At 38.2% G+C, this 23,098-nt stretch overlaps 1 protein-coding gene across 1 annotated transcript in view; it reads left to right on the top strand.

The window, feature by feature from the left end:
- The window catches only part of LOC149186782 (U2 small nuclear ribonucleoprotein auxiliary factor-like protein), a 287,216-nt gene that overhangs the window by 105,629 nt on the left and 158,489 nt on the right, over positions 1 to 23,098 (top strand). The window contains exon 3 of the mRNA XM_089411123.1: positions 6,677 to 6,838. Within this exon, the coding sequence (XP_089267249.1) occupies positions 6,677 to 6,838 (162 nt within the window). The remainder of the gene's footprint in view (positions 1 to 6,676; positions 6,839 to 23,098) is intronic.

Below are 23,098 nucleotides of genomic sequence, written 5' to 3'. Positions count from 1 at the left end.
TGCATGCTAGTTGTCCCTTGCATGCTAGCTATAACATTGCATGCTTGTTGTATTTGTTGCTAAGTACCATACAACTGTCCCAATGTTAGTTAGTTGTCCCTTGCATGTTGCTCTCCTTCGAAGATAGATGCTCCGGCTGTTTCGACAGTTCTCGACAGTTTTGGCTGTTCCCTGTAGTTCCGACAATGCCGGCTTTTCTGGCAATTTCGGCTTTTCCGGCTTTTTCGGCAGTTCCGGCAGTTTCGGCTTTTCCGGCTTTTCTGGCAGTTTCGACTTTTCTCGCTTTTCCGGCAGTTCCAACTTTTTTGGCAGTTTCGGCTGTTCTGGCATTTCTTGCTTTTCCGACTTTTCTGGCAATTCCGATTTTTTCAGCAATTCCGGCTTTTCTGGCTTTTCTAGCAGTTTCAACTATTCCGACATTTCTGGCTTTTCCGGTAGTTCCGTCTTTTCCAGCTTTTCTGGCAGTTTCGACTTTTTCGGCATTTCCAGTTTTTTCGGCAGTTTCGACTTTTCTGGCAGTTTTGGCTTTCTGCCCTCTGGATAAGGGCAACGTTATTCCTTAGGATCTCTCCTCCTACTAAAACCCAAAAACAAGTAGAGAGAGGAAGAGATCCCAAGTGTGTTGAAATGACTTGAAGGCCACCTCTATTTATACTAAAACGTTGAGCACATGTGGAGTTTATTTGGTTGCTGGCCGACCTTGACGAATTGTCTTATAACGCAAATAAATTCATAACTCTATGAGTACTTATCGGAATCGGATGATCATTAGATCAATCCTACACCTCTCGATGAGAGGGATCCAAGAAAAATATCAGCTGCCATAAATAAGATGACCCACATGGAGTTTGGCCCTAGTTGCCAATTGTAACAAATACTCTGTTTTGACCTAGTTATTGTTAGGTCCCTATACTACTAGTGTAACCCCTTATTGTTATTAGTGCAACCATAACATTTGGTATCAGAGCTCTGATTGTATTGTGTTGTTGCCCCTAGCCTTCCACAGTTGGGTAGATCAATTACTTACTTCTTAGTAACTGAGTTGTAGTGCAACAGTTAGCAGTGGCAGTGCTATGGGCAACATGATGCAACATGTTGAGAGAGAGTTGCAGTGCAGATGCAGTGTTGGGAGGAAGGACCAGCAGCAGCACGGATGGAGAGGGAGCTGCAGTACAGATGTAGCAGTGGTAGTGGCAGAGCCATGGGGAGTAGTACAAGAGGCAACAATGAAGTGGATGTTGGGCAGCAGGCCAAGCATCAATAGAGGTATTGGTGTTGGAAGATTAGCGTGATTTTCAGTGGTGGAGCCTTACTAGAGCACATTCCTTGCTAAGAGGGAGTGTTGATTTGGGGTAGCATCAGATGTGCTTTAGCCATGAAAATTGGTGGAGAGGCTAAGGCACATAAGATCTCCAAGATCCAGAAATGGTTTGGGGAAATTCCACCTGGTTAGAGAGATATTAAAATAATTAATATTTTTTAATGTAGTTCCTAAGTCTAAACTTAGGAAAATTAAAATTATAATGGGTATTAATATAAAACTGGGTGAGAATGTTCTAAATGACATGGATCAAGCCAAATCTAATCTTAGCTGTTAATTAGGGACTTAATCTCGACCGTTGAAGACTTAACAGAAAAAGTATAAGAGGAGGCTTGAGGGTCAGTTGGAGATGCACCAAGATTGATCAATTAGTTCGATTTTCTGGAGTGGGGTTGTGCTGAGAAAATTCGAACAAGTGATTTGAGTTGCAGCGAGGGGCAGTGAGTACATAGCAAAGAGGCAGAGATAGTGCCAGAAGGTCAGCGCAGTGACTGAGGAGGCTACGCAGAGGCAGCTAGAGATTGCGCAGAGGTTGAGGGGCCTGCGTGGGTGATGCAGAGGGCCTAAGAGCTGACGCAGAGAGGCAGAAAGCTGACACAAAGGGTTTTCGAGCTACGCTGAGGCTAGCATGGCTGACGCGGAGCCTTGGAGAAGCACCAGAAGGATTTTCGTGAGGCAGACTTGCTGAATATATGTCTCCGAGAAGAGGTATTATAGCTGTGTAGATATCTCTGTTGGGTGAGCCAGTTTGGCACCCTAGTTGTACTCAAGAAAGTTGCTTAATAATAAAACCCTCAGAACTGCTGCATCGGTTTTCCCAAGTTGGGTTTTTCTGGGGACGATTGTCCAAAAATAACGGTGTCCCTTGTGTATTTGTCTATTATTACAAGTAATGATCTGTATATGAGTTGAGGCTGCATTTGTGTTTATTTTCAGTATTCATATGGTTAAATAACTTGTTAAGGAATAAACAAGTAGGTGAAATAAACTAGATAATGCAGTAGGGATTTCTAATGGGTAACATTTAGAAAATTCAACATGAATGACCATTTGGGCATGTTACATATTGTAAGAAAAATTATTTGAGTTAAAAGACCCTCCAAGACCATGTCAAATGTGCAAGCATCAAGTCGGCCTCATGAAGCAACTAGTCGACCTAAGGACACTTCAAGTCGACCTAAAAATATGTGTCAAGAAGCCTATATATAGAGCCATCAACCTCATTTGAAGAGCACTCACTCAAGCACAAGAAAGTTTGATCAAGGGACAAGAAGAAGCCTCCTATCCTAGCGAAGGAAGAACAAGATTGTTTGGGTCTGTTTTAGGGTGAAAATCTCTCACACGTGCGAGGAAGATTGGGTACTATCTGTTGCTGAAGAAGCCGAGTCATTATAGTCATCTAAGAGGGCCAAAACAAGGAGGAAGTCAAGACACCTTTAAAGACGAATTTCAAATGATGGAACCACTATCCAAGTGAAGAGGAATCAAGGGATAAATTTGTTGAGAACTCTAGGGCATAGAGATGAAGTGATTTCTCTTCTATTAATAACTGCGTGTGAGTGATTTTACTTCTTTTAGATTAGGATCTTGTTTTACTTAGGTTGTTAACGTTCTTCATCAAACAGACATAGGAGACAAGAGACAAGAGAATTTGAGTGGAGAAATAATTTTTAATTTCATGCCATGGCCAAGTTGCTGCACACAGATCGTTAGGTAAGACTAGGAAGATTTAACACGATTGGTTTCTAAACTTCTTGTCTCAGGAATTGGCTGGTCCAATCGAAGACTTCCCCTCACGCCCAAGATCTGAATATCAAATTGTCTCTACACATAAAAAAACTTTATTAGATCATAAGGGGCTAAATACATGTTAAAACCCTCAAGATCTAGAGATACCTGCTAGATCGAGTGAGCTAGAATGCTTTTCTAAACCAGTACCTAATGTGAGATACCTGTGCAAATTGATAATCTAACCATTGGCAAACGAAATAATAGCTGAAGCAATTATATTCAGTGGAGCACTAGAGCACGATTCAGAATAAAAGTACCACAAGAAGTAGTTAAGGAACACCATTGCAAGATAAACCCCCAAAGTCATTGATTTTATTAGTGCAAAAGAGAAATTACATCCAGCAACTTGACACACAACTTGCTAAGGGTTTTTCGTTACAAGACCCAAACTCAGATTGATCATCGATGCCTAATGAGGAGCCTTAGGCTTGCTTATGTAGAAAAAATGAGAGTTATAGACCCCTCCAGGTGGAAATCCAACTAGTTTGACTTGATCCCAGGCTTGATCCTTGCCAAAATAATTTTATCCGTTGATAACCATTGCACAAATCTCCAAAAATTTCGACCCCTTGAGAAAATTGAACTTCTAGGTGCATCTGGTCCTTTGGAGAATCTTCAAAAATAGAATTGTCGTAACTTGTGCAAAATAATTACTCCCCTCGTTAAAAAATTCGATTTGCGGGAAAAATAGTATTTCCAGTCCAACGAATTTCTGAACTGGGTCCTTTTGCCTTGGAAACGAGACTCTGTAATTTTGATTTGAATTTTCCGCTTTGAAAAATAACCTCAATAATTTTTTGATAATTTTTCCACTTGGAGAGAAATTAATTTTTCCTCTCATTTTATTTTTTTGACAATTTCTAGCTAATTTATTTTTATTTTTGCTAGAAAATTAAATAAAAGGCTCAAGAGGGGATTACACATATTTTTCCACACTGTAATATTTTTGGCAATGGTGTCTAACTATGAGTAACCATTCACCAAAATATTTTTTACATCAAGATTTTACAGAAAAATCCATAGAAGGGGAATTTTACAATAGACACAACCCCTTAGACTCAACCAAATTCTGTGACACAAGACACATGATCTAGTATGATAAAAATACATAGACTCGATAACACTAGGACTCACCTAAGACCTTAGCAGAAGATTCCACCCTAGCTTTGGGGGATGCTTGGGAGAAAAAATATGCTAATTATTCATGTTTAGAAACACAAATAATTTAGGGAGGTTAAAAAACTCCCTAGAGTGAAACCCTTTGTTAAGAATCAAAGGCTTACCTAGGTGTTGTTACATGGCTTAATAGTCATACTAGAATCATTTTTACAATAAAATTGCAGAATTTGGGATTACAATGATGACATTGACTCAACTTTTTTTTTATCCACTGCTGCGTACACTGCTTCTTGGAACTGTTGACATGTACATGGTCAAGACACCCTAAGTCAAGTACATGGACTTGGTTAAATAATGGTTCGATGGACTGCCATTTCCTTGTGATTAGTAGGAAGTGGTCCTATGAAGGACATACTCTGGTGAACCCAGCTGTAGTATTGTGCCTTGGAGAGGCAGTGGTGTCCTATTAATGCCTCCCAACATTGTGCTCTGATCAAGTGGAGAGATAGAGCTTACTTGTCAAGGCCTTTGTAATTTGACAATGCTGGTTATGATGATGTTATCATCAATGATACTTATCAATCCGAATCCTTTCTTATATGAATATTTCAACTTGAGAATATCCTGATGAGTCATTATGAATACCTCCCTGGTTAAGAGGGAGTGTTGGAATTGTAACTAGGTTCGGTCTTCATAATATTATCATTATGTTTTTATAAAGAAGTCAACAAGAATTTATTTCATATGTCCCATTTGGATATTTTGAAAAGAAAGAGAAATAAATTTTTATGTGTCTTTTTGGTCAAAGTCCATCTGCCAAGTCGACTCAGCTCCTATTGGCACCCATTCAGTCCCCTCCAAGAAGTGTGTATATATATATATATATATATAGATATATGCAACTCGACTTCCTCCAAAGTATGATTCAATGATGAACTTATCCCTGATCCAGAACAAAGAGAAGACAAGACAAGAATGCCGAGAAGAAGAGGAGTATTGAGAAAATAAGTTTTGTAGCAAAGAAATCCGAATTTGTCTGTGGTATACTCTGTGACAAAGACGCAAGTTCCTGTGACAGCTGAGGTACAGACCCGGATTCTGAAGCATACATTTATGTGATGAAGAGCGAGGTTCCTGTGGCAGTTTCTGAGGCACAGATTCGATCTCTGTTGCATGTATTTATGTGATGAAGTACGAGTGATATATGTCATCCTAAGGACATATTTGTGACAGTCTTGTGAACAGTATTACGGACAGATAGAGGGCTAACTTGGCACTTGGGTTACTGGTTAGTTTGACTTGGATTTCTATTGTTGATGAAAGATTTTATAAGGAAAGGATTGATGGGTTTTCCCTTAGCCTCTGGCCTAACTTCTGGTGTCTTTTATATCTTTGCACTGTGATCTTTGTTTCTCTTGTTAAATTGATAATTACTTTATGAATAACAAAGAAGACCTAAAAGGGAATAATAAATATCTTCACAAGTGATTATCATGATCAGAAATTCATGTTTGCAATTGAATTTCCAACATCGTAAGGGTTGGAATAGCCTTGAAATGGGGACTAAGAGGATGGGCCATGACAAACCACAGGAGTGTAGAGAAACCACCTAAGTAAAAAAGATGCTTTGTGTAGATCATTAAGCATGGTCTGATGAAAATACGTAAGATACAGGATCACAACTTTTGGCTCATCATGCTACATAATAACAATCCCGTGAAAGCACAATTGATAATGGAACATTGGGCTCATACATCATCTGAAATGATGCATGAGATCAACTTAGATGCTGAGACAATCTTGTCAAACAAATGTGGCCATCCTGATGTGAAACTGAGGGGTAACAGGTTGTAGATACCTTGCTTCATCGAGAGATTTTGTTCTTGTCTTCAAACAGCCATATGCAATATGACCATCATAGAAGGGTATAATGGTCACATTAATTGCAGTTTATCTTAAAGTTATGTAGTCTTGTCAAAAGGTAATGATGATTTATGGTATTAATTAGTGATTGGGTGTTCGGGGAGTTACACAACGTACTCAATGTACGTCTCCCATCTAATAAAGAGGAAATCAGAAGATGTAAAAGGCTTTTAATGAATCAAGTACATTTTCTTGTTCATATTCTGGCTTGCATCATTGCCTGTATATTTCCGTGGTTCTCTAACATATCTCATGAAATAAATAAATTTCTGAATGAAAAAGTTAATTGGACAGTATGGAGCATGGACTGATATTATTGATCAGATGATATTGCAATCGTGATTGAGCAAGAACGTCTGATTTGTTCCCCAATTTTTGAATAACATTGATGAAAAAATTATATGACAGGTTGAGATAATAAGCTTTCTTGTTTAGAAGCGATAACAAATGTTTAGAGTTTTAGGAAACTTTATGCTTCAAATTCTAAGATGTTAAATGTCTATTAAATGCTGATGATTCTAGGTGCCACCTCTGCCAAGATTATAGCCCAGAAGTCAAAGGGCATGCCTCGCATTTCAATATCTCTGGAAAAACTTGCAGACCCATTAGCTAGTGATGCAATGGGAAGTATTTCTGTGGAGCTCTTCAAGTCTTTTAAACAAAAGTCTGATGTTTTAATGACAGGTATTCTTCTTGCCTCACTTTTCAGAGTAGCAATGGACATGTCATAACTAGTAAGTTTGCTTAAATTATTTTAGTAATAATCGAGAATTGGGATTATGTTCATTGTTGCTTTGATAACATCCCCATGTTCACAAGGTTAAAATGTTACATTTTTGTGAGTGCTACTAGTTCTGTTTGCTTTTTTGCCAGTATAGATCCATCTTAACCATGGATCTAGCAAGCGCTGAGAAGGGATCAAATCTGTTGAGGTTTGCAACCTCTTTTGGAGTGCAAAATTTGAAAAATAGTTTGCATCTTGAGAGAGTTGATCCCTCTCGGTGCTTGATCATCCGTGTTTAAGATAGATCTATACTGGTTATATATATATAATTGTTTAAATTGTATTTTCCAATGCTTAAATGGATTTGACAATTTGAAAATCCACTTAAGGACTTGGATTATGTAGACTACACAGATTAAACTTTCAATTGCACAAATTATTGTAAGATTTCAAGCAAAATTCACTGAAAATATATCTGGAAAAGGGCTAAAATGTAGAATATTGAGACTACTAGAAATGTTTCAACCATAAGAATTATTTTTTTCAATTAATTTATGTAATGCACATGGTTTTTTACTAACCATATATAATATATACATAGTTAACATTGAAATATTTTACTTAACATGGACATTTAAATATTTATTTATGACTGCATTGTACACATTAAAATGTTTTTTTTTGTTGTTATTAATATATTTTTAAATACATGTCAATATGGCCAAACCTTGTGTATAAAATATATTATTTGTTATCCACATTGAATTTTTTATTATTAATTGAAGAAATCTCAACTCCCACTCCGGTTATCAATTTTCCTTATCACTCCATGTATTTAATTTTAAATCCAAGCATAATAAAAATTCTAAAATATGGAAATGACAATAGTTTTCGGAAAACACAAATTTAGAGATTTCACAACTACTGAAATTGTAGAAATAAAACACAACAAAATTATGACAGCCACACACAGAAAATAATACAGTGATTTTTGGTCAATGTGACCCTGGAAAAACCCCCTACAACTCTTGGAGAAAACCAGTTTGAGAGCTCTTCTTTATTTTTGAAAATGCTTTTACAGAGAAACTGAAATACACAGTAAAAATTCCAGCAACCACAAATTACAACTTATCTCAATTTTCGTGCTTGAACTCCACTTCGAAAATCGTGCCAATCAGCAAACAGCCAACACAAATTTTTACAACAATAAAACAACATTAAATGTTGTATGGCCAGCCTCGAAAAATGTGCCGAGAACTTGCTGTACAAACTATACGAATTTTAGCAGTACGACTGCCTCGAAATTCGTGCCCAAATCTGCTTAGAAATTTGTGCCATTTCTGCTGTCCCTCTTCCTCGATTTCTGTGCTTTTCTCCTGCTGTACAGTTTTGCCTTGGGATACGTGCCAATAAATGTTGCTGCCCAGATTTGCTGAAATGTCTTCTTGCTACTCTCCTTCACTTCCTCACTGCTCAGAAATTTTCCCCTTGCTTTCTCTTCTTTTTCTCTCAAATGCTCATGAAAGAATGAATTGATCTTTTTCTCTTCTCTTCTCCTTTTATTTTCTAAATGACTTTTTCTGTTACCCTAATATCTAATGGCTGAGATTCATCTAGATCTAGGGATGAGAATAAATGTGCATTTAATTCTCACATTCTATTTTTTAACTCACCCACTTAAATAAAGACCCACTTAGCCTTTTATTTCCATAGTCACTTTGTCACTTTCTAATTCTTCATTGACTTTAATAAAGTTACCTTTAAATTAGAATGTAACTTTACCACTTATAAAGTCACTTTTAAATTAGAATGTAACTATAACACTTACAAAGTCACTTTTAAATTAAATTGACTATACCACTTATAAAGTCACTTTAGGAGAAAAGTAAAAAATAAATTTGGACACTTTTCCCTAGGCCAAAGTTCGAAAGCGTTAGGGAACCACTTGTCCTCTGGGACCCAAATTTTAACATTAATAATATCTTTTAAACGCTACATTAATTTTATATGAAAAATTGAGTGTATTACCCATCTCTCTTATTACTCTTATTGGGAAGTAATTGAATTTTTTACCCTTCAATTACTTTTTCTCTTTGAACATTATATATATATATATATAAAGAGAGAATGTTCTATATGTAGTTGATATTGAAGTAAATTAGTTCATATGGATATCCAAATAGTATAAGAATTATACGTCTGACTCAAATGTGAAAATTCAAAATATAAGATTTTCTTTTTCACTTTTCATTACTTTATAATATATATTTCTCTGAAGTTGATATTAAATTATATTATTTCACATGACATTGAAATTTTATTTATGGCTGAGAGGGAGATTGAAATATTTTTACCATATCTCCTTTGTGTTGTAATATCAACAATGAACATTGCTTTTTTATTTAGATTATTTTTTTTAAAAGGACACGTGTCAACTTGATGTTGAATATGGAAGGAATTACACATTTCCCTCATACTGAGTTGTAGACTGCAGCTCTTGATGCAATAAATTCCCATTGCTTCAGGGAAAGCCTAAAGGTAATACTTCAAATATTATTAGAGTTACCATCTGTTGCTCTATATATTGAAAACGTAGTACTTAATTATGATCATGTTTGAATTATTTATACTCATCATCGTTCAAAGGCGCACGCTTTAGATACAAAGTAATAAATTCAACCAATTTATGTTTCATGTGGGAGAACAAGTTTTCCTTTTGTATTTTCACATTACGTATGATATGGAATTCATAAAACTGAACGTCATGCAGGATAAAGTAAATATAAAATATTCAAATTGAAGGTGGTCTGTCCATATAATATAATTAAAAAATGAACTGGGTGAGCAGTGGTGAAAGTTTCTTTTCTTGCTTTGTGATGTTAATTGGGGCAATATTTTATAGAGTTCTTTTTAACAGCAATGAATATTTTAGTATTAGAAAGTGCCACAGCCTAACCGGTTGGTATTGTAATACAAATATAAAGAAGCAGGTCTGGGCCAGTTACCAAAAATTCTGGCCTAGATTCTAAACAGAAACTTTTAGATTGTCTGGCCAGGAGTTATTTATTCTAATATGGAAAGAATATTGCAATACATATTGGCACAAAATGAACACAAATCACATTCAAAGAAAAAAAAAAAAACTAAACTAAACTTGCGTATGGAGGATTCTCTCTTGCATTTGGAGGTCTTTGGTTGAATTGTTTTTGTTGCACCTTGTTATAGCAATATCTAGCAGTGTAGTGCAAAGCCTCACTAGGTGATCTAGACAATGTGCAACACTTAGGAGTATCATGATTGTCACCTCAATGACTATTCCCCTCTCTTCAGTGATGGAAACAATTCAACCCAAGGGAAGCTTTTCTGGTAGGGCTTAGAGATGAAGTAACCCAATGATCTTGAGCTGAGTGCCCCCTAAGGGTCCTACAATGTCAGTCCACCAAATGAATGTATAACAAATTAGGGTTTGAGGTGATTGAAGGAGTCTCAGTTTGGGTTCAAGGAATATATGGGTCAATCTAAATGCTAAGGTGGCCTAAAGAGGTTCAAATAAGTTTTCCAACCCACCAAATTAAGAAAATATTCAACGCTGCTATAAAGTAGCATTTTAAATCAGAAAATTGCAGCAATAGGATAGTCTATAACAATCGGGAATTTAAATGTGAAAATAGTGAATAAGGAAATGAAGGCTAAATTAGAGAGTAAACTTGGGACAAAGGTACAATAATTTTTGACGGTTAATAAGGCATATAAAAACAAATAAAACCTTGACGTCAACACTAGAAAATGACTGAAAATATAAGTTACTAGGGTATGGATATTGGACACGGATATAGATTCGGATGTGGATTCAGATACAACTCTGTAAAATTTTTGAAAATCTAGGATCTGTATACGACAGGGAAACGAAAAGTACAAATAATATAAATATTTTGAAGAATGTATCCTTTTACCGCTACATTGTGAAAAAGAATATGTCCTTTTGAAGGGTGAAGCTTGATATTTATAGTGTTTTTGATGCCTCCTTCAGTTACATCTCTTTTACCATGAGTGAATATTGCAAGTGGATACCGTAGGTGGATACCATGGGTGAATACCACTTTCCACTCAGATCAGATAATAAATTCCCACATCTTCCAAAATAAAATCACAAGTTAGATCATTCACTTCTAAGTTATATGCCAATGTTTCGAACATCGACATCGGGATAAAATCGGCAAGGGTCTGGAAAACCAAAAAATCGTAAAAATCAGGAAAATATCAGTAAAAATCGGCAAACATCGGCAAAATCAAGATACCATCAAAATATTAGTAAAAATCGGCAAACATTGGCTAGGCCAAAAAATCGTGATTTCGAGATAAAATCAGGATGTTATCGAGATGTTCGCAACACTGTTATATACTTTATATGGTAACCTACTTTATGTCAACATATCCTATGAGGACCTTTGATATAGAAAACACTAGTTCAAACTCGATAAAATCCTTTCATGGTGAAATCCTTAAAACACCATCTTATTCTCTTGGAACAATCGCCCTCTCTCTCACTCGGAACAATCACCCTCTTAGATGCTAAGTGAATGTGCCAAAAAAATAGTTAATTTTTGAAACCCGCACACAGTGGAGTTCGTTATCATAGGATCTGCCTCCAAAAGCACGAAATATGCTAACGTTTTGGTTGAAATGCTTTTAAACAATGTGATATAGTTTCATTTTTCGAAAAAAAGCCCACTTAGTGGATCCCATGTAGATCTTGATCAAATCCGTGGATTCGCGGATCCTTAACTTCACCCCCATGTTTTCAGTAACATAGCTGAAAATGCTTAGAAAACTTTGTTGGAATATGTAACTAGGTTCGTTCTTCATAAAATCTTATGTATTCTTCATTTTACTTATTTGATGTAACAAAGAGAAAATTTATTATTGTAATTTTATAGCATGGGTTTCATGCTATAGGTCAATTTATTTTTAGTTCAAGCACCCATTATTTGCTTCTAGGGTTTTGTCATAGAGTGAAGAAGTCAAAATAGTCATTGTTATATGTAATAAACCCCATTGGCCTTTTTGTAAAGAGTCAAAAGAATTTATTTGAGTCAAAATTGTGTCAAAAGTCCCTGCAAGACCAAGTTGGCCTATAAGAGAATAAGTCGACTTGCAAGAGAAGAAGTCGACCTCATTAAATGTAATTCACACTCCTAGAAAGCCTATTTATAAGAAGAACTCGACCTCATTTGAAAATCATCCAAGAAGTTTGATCACTAGAAGAAGTAGAAGAGCAAGAAAGAAGAGCGAAAGACAAGAGGACTAGAAGACAACAAAATTTGAAGTTTTTGGGTCAATATCTCTCACACATGCGAAGAGGAAGCTAGGGTTTCTGCAGCTATATAGGACAAAATTTCAGATCTCCAAGGAAGGTCAAAATCCGTGATCAAAAGACAAGACATATCATCTATTTGTTCAAGAAAGAAGAAGCAAACCATGAAAAGGAGTAAGGAGGCCTAAAATAGCCTATCTATCCCACATGTGTGAAGTTGTAGCTGCTGCAGTAGGGCCGAAAAGTTGCAGACCTACAGTAAAGGCTGAAATTGTTGGGGTTGAAGTTGCAGAAAGTTGCAAAACTGCAGTAAAGGCCGAAATTGTTGCTAGGGGTTGAAGTTGCAGAAAGTTGCTAAGGTTGAAGTTGCTAAAGTTGTTGGAAGGACAAAATTTGTTGCTCATCTACATGGAAGATTGACTTGGTTTTGGAGGGGTCTTTTTCTTGGGTCTAAAAGTCTTGGAATTCATCATTTGAAGATTTTATAAGAAGAGAATAATTCTTATGGGTTTCCTCTCATGAAGAGGTTTTGGCCCTGGCTAGCAGCCTATATCTTGTGTCCACTTGTTCTATTGATATTCATGTTTTGATACCTGTTTGATGATAAGAACACTATACTAATCAGACAAGAAGAAGCTAATTATAAATTCTACAAGTTGAAGTTAAAGAACATCACAAACAATTATCAAGTTAAGAGAAATCTCATCTAATCTAGCTACCCTAGATTTCTCAACATGGTATCAAAGCTAAGGTGACAAGTAAAGGTAGCTTGAAGATCATGTTGATTTGGGGTAGCATCGGATGTGCTCTAAGCGTCAAATTTTGCAGGGAGGCTTGGGCATAGGTATTCGAAAGAACCCAAAAAGTATTTTGGGAAATTCTACCCATTAGTGATTTTATTAAAATAATTAATATTTTTAATGGGGTTCTTAAGTCTAAACTTAGGAAAATTAAAATATTAATGGGTATTAATCTAATCAGGGGTGATTCTTCTAGAAAAAGCCGTGGATCAACTCAAAACGATTTGAGCCTTTGATTATGTTTTAATCTAGGCCGTTGGTTGCCCAACAGAAAGATATAAGAAGGGGCTTGACGGTCATTTGGAAGATAACAAGAGAGAGATTGAGAAAATCGATTTTCTAAGGTGAGAAGCTCTAAGGAGGAAAATCGATTGAGGGGATCTTGCAGCAAAGGGGCAGTGAGAATCCGGGAGAAGGAATTTCCGGAGAGTACCGGGCAGAGAGAGAACAGAAAGACGTCTAGAGGAAGGCTGACACTGGCCTACGCAGTGCTGATGCAGAGGCAACGAAATCATTTGAGGGGAAGTCGAGTTCCTGATGAGGGAAGTCGAAGTTTAGTTGCCGAAAGCCAGGGTGTGAGTCTGGGAGGCAGAAAGTCGATTTCTCAACCAACAGAGGATCCAGAGGAGAGGCAACGTAATACCCAGGAGGGGTGACGTAGAAGCTGCCCAGGGTGACGCAGTTTTGTGCAGAGGCCATGCAAAGGGTGACGCAGAGCCTCCAGAGCAGCAGGATCAATCACTGATTCTCCAGTGATAGGGTGAGATCATTTCACTAGTCTTTTGTTCAGTATTCTCTCTGTATCGGATTGCTAGTTGAGCATCCTAGAATTGTACTCAGAATTTCTCCTGCATAATAATAAATCCTTAGAGCTGTTGCACTGGTTTTCCCGCATTGGGTTTTTCCGGGGACTATTTGTCCAAAAATAATTGTGTCCTATGTGTTGTATTTTCTTTCTTGCTCAGTATTTTGTTTCCACATATATGTAAATTAAGTGAAGGCTGCAGATGTATTTGCTTCGATATTTACCGTAGAACACAGTAAATAACTTGCATGATTTAATGAAGTAGGAGAAGTAACATCAGTTTGCTGCAGTAGGGATTCCGACTTAGGAATTTTCACATGGTATCAGAGCTAGTGCAGGTGAGACAAGAAGAGCAGAACCAGAAACCCCAACGCTGAGAAAAAGGGGAAATCGAAAAGCTGCAGGAGGCAGCAAGTCGAAACCCCAGAGGGTTTGCACAGTTCTAGCCGGAGGGTTGAAAATTCGAGGTAGTTTCTCTCTAAGTGAGTTGACGGAGAGAAAGAACTTCCAGTTTGAATTTTGCCATGGCAGAGGGAGCAGCACTGAGCATCAACGTGAGGAGCAGTTGGTGGACATAGATTTTTCAGTGGATTGCTTTGCCGGGCTGAAAAATACGTCAGAAGAAAGAAGCAATAGAGCATAGTGATGGAATACTTCCTTAGTGATTTCTTCTCGAGGAAATCAACATTTCTCAATTGCTGAGCAACAAAGGAACAACAGCTTACTAGCTCCATCAGGGAGTGTGTAAGTCAGCCTAGGAGCTACGGAGTAGGGAGAAAAAGGGAGTTGTTCCACAATTTTCGGAGGAGATGGCAACCAGTGGCTTGAGGGATCAGGACATATTGGACGAGGCTTCCAAGTTACCAGTGTGGAAAAAGTCTGCAAAAAATTAGGATTAAATCCCAAAATGGCAATTTTTTCAGCAAAACGATTTAATCGGCCGATTTTTCGCAGACTTTTCCAGTCCCAAGAAAATCACGATTAAATCGTTTTATGCCTGATTTTATCGGGAGTTGACCCAAAAAGTTGGCTGTCCTCCCAGACTGCGGATAGAGGCCAAAAAGGCCGAAAATAATATCATTTGTTGTTGTTTTTTCTCCCATTTGGTGTTGTGGAGATTCATAGCTGTTTGCCATTGCCCTAGAGGAGAAGATTTGCTAGTTTTGAGGTGGGGATTTGGAGATTTGTCCATTGCTCAACGTGAGAGATTCAAAGTGCCGAATTGCTGTTGCTAGGTATGTATTTTAATTTCTCTCTTAGTTTTTTTTACACAAATGGCTTCTTAAATCTTTCTGTAATTCTCTATAATTCTATTAGTTTGTTTATATCTTATTTTTGCCTAGAATTTTGAAAGGGAAATATTGTTTAGAATCTAGATTGAAGCAAAACTTCAACTTTCAAGAATAAAATGACAAAAAGTCAAACCCTTGTTTACTGAATCTGAGTGTTTTCAAGTGACTGAGAAGAGGCATTTAAAATCTAAAATCAACTATTGCATTTGTGTTTGCTTCTTATGTGATGGGAAATTTTCAATTTGTTTCAATTTTTTTTTGTGCCCAAGTTTAAATTCAAGTTCAAAGTTTAAAACAAAATGCCAAGGCTTTTGGACGCTATGTGGGAATATGGTGAACCTGATACTATACCCGAATCTGGGGGGATCAATAGAATGTATTTGACTTGCAAGTTGTGTGGCAAGCATATGTCAGGAGGTATCAACAAATTAATATTCCATTTGGGGCAAATTCCGGGGCAAAATGTTGACCTTTGCCCAAATATATCTCCAGAAATCATCCGACGGGCCATTCAATTGTTGATGGATAAAGAGGAGGGAAAAGACACCAGGGCAGCACTAAAATTCCAACTTGTAGGGCCCTCAAGAGTGGGCAGAATTGAGAGTGGCAGTGCTTGTTGATTTGGGGTAGCATCGAATGTGCTCTAGCCATGAAAATTGGTGAAAAGGCTATAGCACATGAGATCTCCAATACTCAAATGGTTTGGGCAGATTCTAAACAGTTTGGGAGATATTAAAATAATTAATATTTTTAATGGAGTCCCTAAGTTTAAATATTAATGTGAATTAATATAAAACTGTGTTAGAAGGGTCCAAAAGTCATGGATCAAGCCAGAGTTAATCTTAGCCGTTGATTAGGGACTTAATCACGACCGTTGATTTCTCAACAAGAGAAGTATAAGAGGAGGCTTGAGGGTCACTTGGAGAACACACTGAGTGAGACTAGTCAGTTCAATTTCTGGAGTGAGGTTAGCTGAGAGATTCGAACTAGTGGTCTGGTGAGCAGTCAGGAGGCAGCAAGTACGGAACAGAGAGAAGGGATCAACCACTGGAGACCAAAGTTAAGGTAGGAAAGGCAGACGCATGGGCATTTCAGGCAGACGCAGAGGCAGCATGAGACTGCGGAGTCACTAGAGGGCCTGCTTGGGTGACGCAGAGAGGCCCAGGGCTGACGCAAAGTGTTCGGGAGTCACGCAGAGGTCGGCCAAGCTGACACTGGGACTAGGAGAAGTGTTGGAGAATTTTTTCTCTCTGTGGGTAAGCTAGTTTGGCACCCTGTTGTACTGAAGAATTGCTGAATAATAAAATCCTCCTTTGCTGCACCGGTTTTCCCACATTGGGTTTTTCCGGGGACTATTGTCCAAAATATCTGTGTCAATGTGTTGATTCTTGTACATGTGTTTGTTTCTGTATTACGGTGTGACATCTGCAGCAAAATTTATTTTAACGTTTATTGAAGGAATTTCATAAATAACTTATTGAAGAATAAGTAGGAAAAGTAAATTAGATGTTGCAGTGATAGAATTTTCACAGTGCTTCTTCAGCATCACCTTCCTCACCCATATGTCCCAACCCCTTATCTATCTCATCTTTTTTTGTTCCTAGAACCACACCTGGTGCACAACCTGGCATCAAATCAACACTTAAAAAAAGGAAAAGGCAGAAGCTGACAGGTTGGTCAGTAAGTGTCTTCTATGGAGTGATGTTCCTTTCAACATTGCCAAGACAAACCCATTCTACCAACCTATGTTTGATGCTGTTGTTGTCTTTGGCCCAGGGTACAAGGCCCCCACCTTTGCAGAATTGAGAGGGTCTCTTCTTCAAGATGAAAGACTGATGGCACTTCTAGATTGGAGGAATTTAGGACATCATGGGAACAAACTGGATGCACAGTCATGTTAGATGGTTGGACTGACCAGAAGGGTAGTACCCTTCTTAACTTCTTGGTTAGTTGTCCCAAGGGGACAATGTTTATGAAATCTGTGGATGCATCTGCACACATTAAAGATGCACGTACATTATGTGAGTTGTTGGACCTCTTCATTCAAGAAATAGGTCCAAGCAATGTTGTCCAAGTCATAACGGACAATGCCGCAAATTATGTTGGAACTGGCAAGTTGCTTATGGAGAGGTATCCTAACTTGTTTTGGACACCTTGTGTTGCTCATTGCATTGACTTGATGTTGGAGGATATAGGTAAGATTCTTATTGTGAGGGATATTGTTGAATCATCCAGGAGCATAACAAAATTTATATATAATCATGCATCTGTGCTTAGCTTGATGAGAAAATTCACCAAAAACAAAGAGTTGGTGCGTCCTGCCATTACACGATTTGCCACTACTTTCATATCTCTTCAGTCTCTGTTGAATTCTATGTGGGATGTGAAGAGCATGTTTCTTTCACCGGATTGGCGTGCTTTATCTATTAACCGCAAACTAGAGGGAGAGGGCATATGCAGACTAGTTTCATATGATCAGAGCTTTTGGGCAGGAGTAGAGGAGGTGCGTGCCATTTCAGAACCTTTGGTAAGGGTTCTTCGGTTGGTTGATGGAGACAAGCCCGCAATGGGCTACTTGTATGAGGCCATGGATATGGCCATAGAAGCCATTCGTGCTTATTATGAAGATAAGGGAGATGAGGGGTTAGAGAAACAACAGGTCATATGGAGAGTGATTGATGAGTGATGGAACAATACCCTCCATCGCCCCATTCATGCTGCAGGTATCTACCTCAACTCCACATTTTATTACCCCTGTGGTTTCAGATTTGATGCTGAGGTGATGGATGGATTCTTCACTTGTGTGGAGAGGATGGTGTCATCTGAGCAAGAACGTGAAGATATTTCTAAAGAAATGGAGGTATGTAGGATGGGGGGTGGCACATTTGGTTTTACAATGGCTATTAAGAATAGGACTACCAAAATGGCAGGTAAGCTTTAGTTTGTTTCAAACTTTCAAGTTTATAATTTCAATGTTTTTTTTATGTTTCTCATTTTTCTTTAACTTGTAGATGCTTGGTGGACAAGCTATGGTGACAGAGTACCCCATCTCCAAAAGCTTGCCGTTTGAGTGCTCATCCAAACATGCAGTTCCTTTGGGTGTGAGCACAACTGGAGTGTATTTGACAAAATACACAACAAAAAGTGCAAAATCTAAAAAAATTTCAAATTAATTTTTTTGAATTCATTTGATTATTTTTAATATTTAAACTTTCTAAGTACTAATTTACATTTTATGATCCTAATACAGATTGGAGTCCCAACGCCTCAATGACATGGTCTACGTCTACTACAATCTTCGATTGTGGGTGAGACAACTTCAAACACCTCTTGATGTGGAAGCCATCTCATTGGACAATATTGATACCACTGCTGCATGGAGGGTCAAGACTGAGAGGCCGACCATGGACTCGATCCCGGATTGGTTAGGTGTGGATCTAGAGGAGGTAGCAGTTGTAGGGGAGGGAGAGCTAGAGGTAGAGGAGGAGGAGCAACATCAGGGTCAGGAGGCAGAGCTAGATGAGGATGATGAGGAGGAGGTGACACCATCTAGGATGGGCAACAACAACATAGGACAGAGGCCACCTCTTTTATCGGCTTCTAGAGGACGACTGACTCCATTTGTATTTCCAGGGGCTGGGCCTTCTTCCTCTAGAAGAAAAGGCAAAGTCATTCCCTATTCTCGTAAAAGGGGAAGAGGAGCTCAGTGACTGATTACCTAATGACTTTTAGATGACTTATGATATACATTTATTATATTTTTTGTTGATATTTTGACTCTTGAGAGTTGAAACTCAGAGAAGACTCAAGATTCAGGAGTTGATTCACTATTTTGATATGTGATGTAGCGCTAGACTTCATATACATATTATATATTAGCTTTATTTACATGTTTATGTCGAAATGCATTTATTTGATGTTGTGGATACTCTAGATGTTAAAAAAAAAATGAATATTTTTGTGTTTTTTTAATTTTGCCGACTTTTTCAAAAAACTCCAGACTTTAACGAGTTTTCAACTTTTGGACCCTTGCCGATTTAATCCGGACTTCGACTTTTTCCACATTGCTTCCAACTATATGCCATCTGGAAGGCTAGGATGACTTTCCTTCTAGATGAGCATGCCCTCAAGATGTATGTTGATAATGTGGTAGCTGTCCTGGCGGATGCAGATCCGCTGAAGAAGTATAGAGCTGAGATAGCTAAAGCGAAGAGGATGATCTTGGATGGAGTCAAGGATCATGTGGTGTGCCACGTTGCAAGCAAAGGGACCACTAAGGAGATGTGGGATGCCTTGGCCACATTGTATCAGGGATCTTCCGAGCAACAAAAGATGTACCTAGAGTAGAAGCTGAGATTTGCTCAGATGCAGAAGGGGGAGCGAGTTGATCTGTTCTTCACAAAACTGAAGGAGACCATGATGAGCTGTTAGCTGCGGGATATACACCTAAGGACTTAGAGTTATTGAGATTGGCTCTAAATTTCGTCTCAAATGATTCGCAGATCTTTGTCCAGAGTATCCTGGGCAGAGCAACATTGCCAAATTGGGACAAGATGTGGGCAACTCTGAAACAAGAAGAACTGAGGGGAGACCTGCTCAAGGTCAAACTTGATGGGAGCAGTAGTAGCAGTGGGTCAAAGCCCATAGTGGAGGAGGAGGATAATGCAACCCTTGCATCCAAGGGGTAGCAGGGGCAATAAAGACGAAAGAAGGAAGTCTCCAAGGTGAAGTGCTTCAGATGTTGCGAGATGGGCCACTATGCATCCTAGTGTTCTTTGAAGAAAAAGGATAAGGATGAGAAGCATGATTTGAAGGTTGCAGCCGCGAAAATTGACAAGAAGGAGTTCACCATGATAGCCGAGATACCTCTAGGATTGATACACTCAGACATCTATGGACTGATGTCCACAAAAGCTCTTAGTGGTGCCGAATACTTTGTGACTTTCATCGATGACCATTCCAGGAAGACTTGGATCTACTTTCTGAAAACCAAGGATGAGCTTTTCGGTCGATTCAAAGAGTTCAAGGCTCTAGTGGAGAATCTGACAGGAAAGAAGATAAAAGTTCTGTGTTCGGACAATGGTGGAGAGTATGTTGACAAGGACTTCACCGATTTTTGCGCTAAGAAAGGCATCAAAAGAGAGTGGACAACTCCCTACAATCTGGAGCAGAATGGAGTGGCAGAAAGGAAAAACATGACTATTGTGGAAGCAGCTAGGGCAATGTTGTATGATCAAGATATGCCTAAATTCCTGTGGGCAAAGCATGCAGCATGACAGTTTATGTCCAGAACAGGACTCCTCACAGGCATTGGGCAAAATCAGTCCGAAGAAGGTTTTCACTGGGAAAACACCTAAAGGCAGTCATTTTAGGATATTTGGGAGTTTGGCATATTGCCGTATACCTGAAGAGAAGAGAAAGAAATTAGATTAAACTGCTGAGAAAGGATATCTTGTGGGATATAGCGAGAATGCTAAGGCATATAGAGTCTATTTTCCAGGGAGTAGGAAGGTAGTGGTTCAACGGGATGTAGAGTTCATGGAGGATAGGGCTTTCAGAAAATCTCGAGAAATGCCTTCCGAGGAGCAGTCGAAAGACGATTTTTTGGTCAGACCACTTCAACCAACGAAAACTAGTACCATAAATCCTCCTGAAAACAAGGCTTCAGAATAGGAGGAATCTCAGGAAGAAGAGGAGTTGACAGATGTACCTACTACTAGTGGAAGAACGAGCCGGGAACTCCGACAGATTCTACGGGATGCAGAAGACTTCATTGGTGCACCCAGGAATAGTAAAAGGGAGCGAAGATAGCCAGATAGATATCATGCCTTAGTAGCTCAAGTTGGGGAACCTTCTAGTTTTCAGGAGGCCGTTCAACATCAAGTATGGGTGGATGCTATGGTGGAGGAATACAACTCTATAATGGTCATTGATGTTTGGGAAGTGGTACCTAGGCCTTAGGACATATCAGTGGTAGGTTCGAGATGGATCTACAAGGTCAAATATGCTGCAGACGACAGTGTGGAGAAATACAAAGCCAGGTTCGTGGCTAAGGGGTATGCTCAGAAGGAAGGAATAGACTACGAAGAAACCTTCGCCCCAGTAGCTAGGTATACTTCTATTAGGACTGTGATATCTCTTGTAGCGCAGATGGGGTGGGAGATTCATCAGATGGATGTGAAGACAACATTCTTGAACGGGGTAATAGAAGATGAAGTATACATCGAACAACCAGAAGGTTTTGAAACACATGAGAGGTGTTATGTAAAAATTTAGTTAATTTTAGGTTTATTATTTAATTTTAGGTTTAATTAAGACGAAAGGGAACGATCATAAGATCATGCCCTTTCCCCAAAGGGTGCCCATGGCAGTATATAAGCCAGGAACCCCATTGTAAACATTCATCATCTGTCAATTCATCTTTTAATAAAATATTTATACATATATTTATGCATATCAGAAGTTTTTTTACCACTTCATTGGTATCAGAGCGAACGAATCCTCTCGCCTGGCTGGGTTCACGCATCCATCCGCTGCCAATCGTGATCCCTGCATCTGTTCGTCCACCTCCCTGTCCATGCACTTTCGCCATACAATTCTCTGCGGGTAAGCTAAAACCCACGTCCAGTCCGCACACCACTTCCGTTGCCTATGCCATTTCTAAACCCACAATTCCCGTCGTTTCCATCGAAATCGTGCCATTCGGCCCTCTTGCCACCCGCCTTATCGCTGCGTCTGTCCACTACATTGCTGCTTCCGCCTCCCGCCAGTCGATTTTTTGCTACCATTAAGATCGAACCTGCGGCAAGTTCTGTGTGGAATAACGTTGCGGTGACCTGGTGTGAGCCGTGGGCTCCTTCCTTTATGATGGCTGCGTGATATTTCGGGGAACATGACCTCCCCCACCAGCAGACGTGAAGGTAGACATAAAATTATATATAACGTAAAAGATATATATTCCAATATATATATATATATATAACATTTATTTATATATATAACGTGAAATATATAATATATATAACATATATACATAATTATATTATATATTATATATAATATATATAATTTAATTAATTAAAATTTATTTTAATTAATTAAAAGTTATATATATATAAAAGTTAATTTAATTAATTAAAAGTGATATATATATATATATATAAGTTAATTTAATTAATTAAATTTATTTTAATTAATTAAAAAAGTACTTATGTCATATAATTAAATTAATTAATTTAATTTAATTATTTAAAAAAAATTATTTAAGCTGGCAGATAAATACACGCCCCCACAAACTCGCTCAATCTCGACAATGACAATGGCGGATTTCCAAAAAAATTGTGGGATGCAGAGCATAAGATACATAGCAACCACGATGAGGTCAGTAAAAGATTAGATGAATTCCATATCAAGCTTGAGAGGCAAGCTGACAATATCAAAAAGCAGACTGACAATATCAAAAGACTTCAAGATATGACAGATTGAATAGAAATAAAGATGGAAAATAATCGTGTCCAAACAGAGGTAGAAATTAGTGAGGCCTTAACAATGCCGAAACTTCTGTGTAAAAAGGCGAATTGTACACCTACACAACTACTAAAAGAAAAAGAAGAGAATCAAGAGCACATCTCATCAGATTCAACAAAGTCAACAGACTCTCATGAAAAAGTTGAATCCCCAAAAAAATCAGCGACACCTCACCAAGAAGTGAGTAATGCAACCCTTACAAACAAGCAACTTTGGGATACCTTTACCAATCAACACCCCTTTTTCGCTCAACCATTACCAACATACCAACGAAGAGCAAAAGTCGAGATGCCTAAATTCGATGGAAACGAAAAAAAACAATGTTGCATGGATAAATAAAGCAGAAGAATACTTTGAGATATATGACATCAATGACGATGACGAAAAGCTCAGGCACGCATCCATGAAAATGGAAGGAGAAGCATATAATTGGTATATGGTGGAAAAAGATAACACACGTCATTTGCTGGAGAAAATTTAAG

Source organism: Pinus tabuliformis, chromosome 3_1 (assembly GCF_031772625.1).
Source record: "Pinus tabuliformis cultivar Carrire ecotype Pingquan chromosome 3_1, CPIR1, whole genome shotgun sequence".
Lineage (NCBI taxonomy): Eukaryota > Viridiplantae > Streptophyta > Pinopsida > Pinales > Pinaceae > Pinus > Pinus tabuliformis.
The sequence above is the reverse complement of the archived record's forward strand: the minus strand, read 5'-3'. Positions and strand labels throughout refer to the sequence as shown.